Source organism: Triturus cristatus, chromosome 7, assembly GCF_964204655.1.
Source record: "Triturus cristatus chromosome 7, aTriCri1.1, whole genome shotgun sequence".
In the NCBI taxonomy this organism is placed as follows: Eukaryota; Metazoa; Chordata; class Amphibia; order Caudata; family Salamandridae; genus Triturus; species Triturus cristatus.
The window spans coordinates 388,397,725-388,404,221 of record NC_140590.1 but is presented as its reverse complement, the minus strand read 5'-3'; the positions used below and the strand labels follow the sequence as shown (position 1 = coordinate 388,404,221).

General features: G+C 42.9%; 1 protein-coding gene across 3 annotated transcripts in view; it reads right to left on the bottom strand.

Moving 5' to 3' along the window:
• Window positions 1–462: 462 nt before the first annotated feature.
• The window catches only part of LOC146809756 (scavenger receptor cysteine-rich domain-containing group B protein-like), a 450,060-nt gene continuing 444,025 nt past the window's right edge, over window positions 463–6,497 (bottom strand). For all 3 annotated transcript variants that reach the window (XM_085616608.1, XM_085616607.1, XM_085616609.1), the window contains one exon: window positions 463–1,061. In XM_085616608.1, coding sequence (XP_085472734.1) covers window positions 634–1,061 — 428 coding nt within the window. In that variant the 3' untranslated portion in view covers window positions 463–633. The remainder of the gene's footprint in view (window positions 1,062–6,497) is intronic.

Sequence of the window (6,497 nt, the reverse complement as noted above, 5' to 3'; positions counted from 1 at the left end):
TATGTAGATCGTGTTACCTCATGAGACAGTTTGAGCTGCCTTTAGCTAGACAAACATTTCCTATTGATGGCATGCTTGGGAGGGGAATGGATTATTATTTGCTACATGATAGTTTTAGTAGCAATCCGTAAGCACGAAAACCTGTTGTGAGTTCTTGATGTAGACACCAGAATCCAAAATCATCTCTATACTCCTGTGCAAACAAAGAAGCTGCAATCTCAGCCCTCCTCCATAAAGAGGATCATACAGACCCAATACCTAGTTGGTCTGTGGTGTCTCAAATAAGAGAAGTTATACGTTTTCTCAGTTCAAAATGCTAATTGTGATATAGTTTGGGGGGTTAGCATATGTGCACCTGGGACAAAGATTGAAACTATTTTTTCACAGCCCATTAAACTATCTACAGATGACCTTAGAGTGAACTGCTCTCTGACAGCAAAACAAACATTTTGAGCCACTGAATTCATGTACAAGCTGTATTTTAATATTGCAGGTGTGGAAAAAATGTATGTTGCAAAACTAAAGTCTAAAATCTGAAGCACTGCACCATGATAGAAAGCAAAGGTAATGAGTTGCAGAGATAGGAGAAGACAGACTAAATTTAGACTTATTGCTACAAATGAGCAGACAACCTCACTGGTCAGAGGTTTCAGAGGGTTTGCAGGGCACAGCCTGCTGGGCTTCACCAGGGTGTTTCTGGGACACAAGCAGAGGGAATATCTTAACCAGTTGATGGAGCGATGAGGCCAAGTAGCGCATGCTGCTGGCTAAGTTTTCTAAGTTGTGCTGGTCTTGCTGTAGTGGGCGTTTGGTGGATCTGAAGTCATTCCGCATTTCTCTCATGATCTGTACCAGCTCTGGCAGATGTTGTGGCTCGCATGCTGGGACGGAAGAGTGGCACACACAGTCAACCCGTGGACATGTGACCTGTGATCTCTCTGGCTTGGCAGAGTCCTCTGGAATTGAGAACATTTCCTCCTTAATCACTTGTTTAGACGACTGTGTTTGAACTGTTGTGGGAAGAGATGCACTGTCAGGCTTTTCTTCTTCAATCATAAATCCTGTGTAAAAGATTGAAACAAGGAAAGAGACCAAGGTACACTGAGTCAAGATCAGTTACAAGCAAAATAACTAAATAGTCAATACCTTTAAAAGGGAAATTACCTTTTAAAGAATAAAAGGTGGACTCACCAGCGCCAGGGCAGTAGCCAAGGACCCATCCAATCATTATACCGAAATCTGCTAGTTCTTAACAAGCAATATTTTGAGGGCATTCTTACAAATCCAAACAAGAGATGCTAAGCCTAAAGAACTGGAAAACTCTGTGCTTTGGATGGAATAAAAAAGGCGACCGAAGGCCTTGATGGCTTGTACATATTATCTGCAACTGCAAATGCATTTCACAGGATGTATCTTCATGTGTACATTTCATTATTGGAAAAAAGTACTAATAAATCTAGTAGACCCAGAAACCTTGATTGGGAATGGTCATAATTAACAAGTTTACCTCATCTCACAGACACAGAGTACCACCACTATAATTTGGCATAACAAATAACTTCTTACACACTCATATATTTCATGACATCATAAACCTTAAATGGTTCATCATTGTGCTCTCATGTGGTTAGACTGATTTGCTCATGGCTGGGTCCAATCATGGGTTGACATGGTGAACAAAAGAATGATTAGTTGGGATGCTACTCCGAGTGATTACCAGTGGTAAGACAAAGTGCAAACACTGCCTTTTGTGTGTCTCATATGGTTAGTGACAGCTTGAGAGGCCCTACCCTTCATGACATCATAAGCCTTTAATGGTTCATCATTGTGATCTCATATGCTTCGTGACAGCTGGAGTACCCATGCCCTTCAAAACATCCTAAACCTTTAATGGTTCATCATTGCGATCTCATGTGGTTAGTCTGGTTTACATATGGCCGTGTCCACACTGAGGTGGCATAGTGAGCAAAAGATTGATTGGTTGGGATGCTCCCCAATGAATGCCAGTTGTATGTCAAATTGCAAGCCTTCCTCCCATCACCGTTTGTGTGTCTCATATGCTTAGAGACAGCTGGAGAACACATACGCTTCATGACATCATAAGCCTTTAATGGTTCATCATTGTAATCTCATATGTTAATGTTATGGCTGCTTATATAGCGCTCAAATACCCATAAAGGCATTTCGGCGCTAACTGAATGCTGCTCACTGTTAACCAAACCAAATTAAATATAGGAAAAATGCTATGTCTTCAGGAATTTCTAAACGTAAAATGGTTAGTTATGGCTCTAAGATAAGGAGGTAGGCCATTCAATGGTTTTGAAGCTCTCAACACAAATCCTCTTCCTCCCCAATTCACTGTCTGAATCTAGGAGTGACCACCAGGTTGGCTGAGGTCGCACGTAAGGGCCTGCTTAGTGTGTACCAGGAAATACTCTTCTTTAGAAAGAGGGGGCCTTGATGATGCAGTGCCTTATGCACTAAACAAGAGCTTTAAGAAATAATTATCTTCCTAATTGGTAGCTAGGGTAGTTTCTTAAAGAGCACCCAAGCTGCTGCATTCTGCAAGATCTGTAATTTTTTCAAAACATGTTGGTGTGCATGCACAAGCAAACTATTGCATTAGTCAATCTGTGATAGTACCAATATTGTAATCACGGTCTTCTGTAAATCAGCTGGGATAAAAGTCAACACTTTCTTGGCCAGTTTAAAATGGTAAAAGCCAAAAACATAACCACAGTAGCCTGATCTGCATAAGACAATATATTATTGAGGACAAGATGCAGATTCGTAACTGACTTAACTGAAGAAGGAGGTGTACCCAGTTCCCAAGGCCACCAAAGTGGAGACCAAAATGATGGCTGTTCCCCAAACAACAGCACCTTGGTCTTACTGGAATTTAGCATGAGACAATTCACAGCCATCCAGCCACTGACTTTTCTCATGCAATTGAAAAAGTTACCAACAACTGCTTGGTCATCCGGAGTAAATGATTTAGATCAGCTAGGGATGTCACTTGGATGTTGAAAAGTGTTGGAATCTGCGGGAACCCGCATGGAAGAGAAAAAGGAGCTGAAGAAAATGCTCCTAATACAACCGATTGCTCATGTTCTGTTAGAAAGGAGTTGAGCATATTCCATGCAGACCCCGTCACCCCAATCCTACCCAACCGATCCATTAGCAGCCCATGAATCACTGTGTTGAAGGCCGCTGACAGATCAAGCAGGACTAAGGCCGCTCTACTTCCCTGATCGAGGGACATCCAGATATCCTCTGTTGCCTTGATAAGGGCTGTCTCCGTACTGTGTCCTGCCCGAAACCCAAATTGGGTAGCGTCCATCAGATTGTTTGTCTGGACATAATCTACTAGCTGCTCATTCATGACTCTTTCAATGATTTTTGTAGGTAAAGAAAGGCAAGAGATGGGTCGATAACTACCGGTGTCCGAAGAGTCGAGTGTAGATTTTTTAATAAAGACCTGATTGACACTCCCGTCCATACTGATGGTTAGTGACAGCTGTAGTATCTATATATCCTTCATGAAATCATAAACCTTTAGTGGTTCATCATTGTGATTTCATATGGTTATAAGCAGCTGGAGTACCCCTACCCTGCATGACATCATAAGCCTTTAATGGTTCATCATTGTGATCTTCTATTATTAGGGACCACATGACTAAACATACCTTTCATGACATTCCTTTGGCCAAGTAAACTGCTACTGATGAGCACATTATACATTTTACAACCAGCCAAGTCATAGACATCATATTGTGATAAAAGATGTTCATTTTGAAAGATTTATCCATATCTGTCTTTAAAACTCAGTAACGGAAGCGAGGGAGGAATTTCTTTCACTACTTGTTGGATCTGGAGGAAAATAATCCATAGAGATGTAAACTATTTTATTGGGCCAGGGAAAACAGACATGTGTACCTTGCAGGTTTGAACATTTATACAAATGTAGCATTTGTGTGAATCGCTTTTACCCAATAAAATGTATCTCACCTCCATTGACCAAGGTTAACTAACAATTCGACAGAAAGGAGAAATGTGGATAGCAAAAGTCAGGGAATTTTAATGGCAAGAACTAAGGGCCTGACATAGTTTGGCGGAAGGATTAAGTACCATCACCATGGCAGAGTACTCCATGTGCCTAATTTAGAGAGGTCCCCTGGCCCAGCTTGCATCTTTTGCATTTCCAGGAATTACCATCACGGGGGTTCCTGTAAATGCATTGAAAGTTTGATGGACTACTCTGCGAAAATGACAGAGCTATCCATCAAGCTTTCAATTCCTTTTTATTTTCTAAAACAAAGTCTCAAAGCAGGACTTTGTTTTTGAAAATAGAAATAAGCAATGCCCCCGCTCAACATTAGAATTTTCTCCCATGGCCTGGGGGTCATTTTGGAGTTTTCACTACCACTTACCACCAGGTTTTACGTGGCGTTGACAGACAGTACTACTTGCCAGTTCACCCACTCAAAATAGGGCGAGTGGACAAATAGCAAAACCTCTGATGCCCATTAATATGTTGGGACACCAGAGGTGTATGTTGGAACCAACATTACGCCATTAAATGCAGTTTAAATTTCTTAGCACTGTCACTCCTGCAAGATATCAGTGCATTGTGTACTTTCCTAAATCTTTAGGCTGCTAATCTGTCACTAAGGGAAGCATTTCGATCTCAAAGTTGCTCCCGGTCATGATTGACGGTCTGGCTTTCAGTGGTGGCTGCCACAAAGTATCACAGGTGGGGAGGGTATCTAGAGGGTTGGGATTCGAAAAAATACATTTAAAAAAATGACTTTCCTTGCTCCCTGACCGTGGCCTCGTCTTGATTCATCTTCTTCTGTTCCTGCTTAAAGCAGGACGCACAAACAGGCTCCCACAACCAATCACAACGCTGCATCGCTGATTGGTCTGAGCACCGTTGTTCGGCACCCAGACAGGCAGTGGGAGCCTGTACATGTTCCTCACCAGGCTGTGCATTACAGCCTTATGAAGAACATGCAAAGTGCGCATGACTGTTTTGACGGGACAATAAAGCCTGCCAAGCAGTCATGCCCACTTAAGTGCCCTCCACTCCTCCCCTTTCTGGCTGTGACATAACCATGAATGATGGATGAAACCCCGAAACCGGTCCTAGGATGCTTGTTTACGGTCCAGGGAGGACCTGGCTTGGCAGTTCGGGCTTGACTGTTCCCATGAGGCACAGGGTCAAGACTGATTTGCATATAGCCAGGTCTAAACTGGGGTGGCATGGTGAGCAAAAGAATGATGGATTTAACCCAGATCTCTTGACTGGGGGTGAATGTTTTGATTTGTTCTGCATTCCGTCCATCAATTGTGTGTGTTTTGCTCTCTCGCCCTAAGTGCGCCAGGTATGCTCAGACGTGAGTCCTGGGTCACTGTGCCACTGGAATCAAGCTATCTTGGCTGAAGAGGGGTGAAACCCCTAAACCGGTCCTAGGATGCTTGTTTCCGGTCCAGGGAGGACCTGGCTTGGCAGTTTGGGCTTGACTGTTCCCATGAGGCACAGGGTAAAGACTGATTTGCATATAGCCAGGTGTAAACTGGGGTGGCATGGTGAGCAAAAGAATGATGTATTTAACCCAGATCTCTTGACTGGGGGTGAATGTTTTGATTTGTTCTGCATTCCGTCCATCAATTGTGTGTCTTTTGTGACATAACCAAGCCCTGCCCTACCCCGTAAACTGTAAAAATAAAATAATAACCTAGCGTTATTATCATTTTCTTTTTCTTTTATCCACTGCTCAAAATGTAGTGGGGTGACGCTCCTCCGCCTTAGCGGAGGAGCCACCGCTGCTGGCTCTGATCTGCAATGTTTTGAGAGTCAAATAATCTACTTTGCTGCTGATTGTTTCAAAGGTATCTATTCATTATGAAAGGAGCAGCAGATCAGTGACTTGTTTTACTACAGGGATGCTAAACGTTTCAGGTTCGTTGAGGGCCCTTTTTAGGGTGCCTTCTCTGTTTATCACCTGGCGAGTGGGTCTGTCTAAGGCAAAGTTCCACGGCATGAGCTGCTGTGACTGCTTTCAGTCTGTGGGATGGCCTCTATTCTGTGGTCCCTGAATAATCTATTATGTCTGCTCTGCCTTTTGCCATCTAGATGCATTTTGCTGGATGGTTGTTGAGTTCAGACTGATCGCTCATCAGAGATAACGGCCTGCAAAGATTTCAACCTTTGTGGATCAGGTGCATAATGCAGAAGTTATACATCTCTTACTCCAGCAGATCATGCTATGATGTATGTATCTAGTTTTTGCAATGAAATCTGCCCCACTCAACACTATTGATAGATCATCTGCCCCAATATCCTAAGAAGGCAATCCCGTAAAAGGGGTGAGGCTGTTTGGTCAGTGCCTAAAAAGTGATGGTGAACAGTCTCCAATACTCAATAAAATAAGTCATTTTCCAAACGAGCTCAAGAGATGCAGGCATTCAAAACCTTGGGCACCACTCATTTTCAT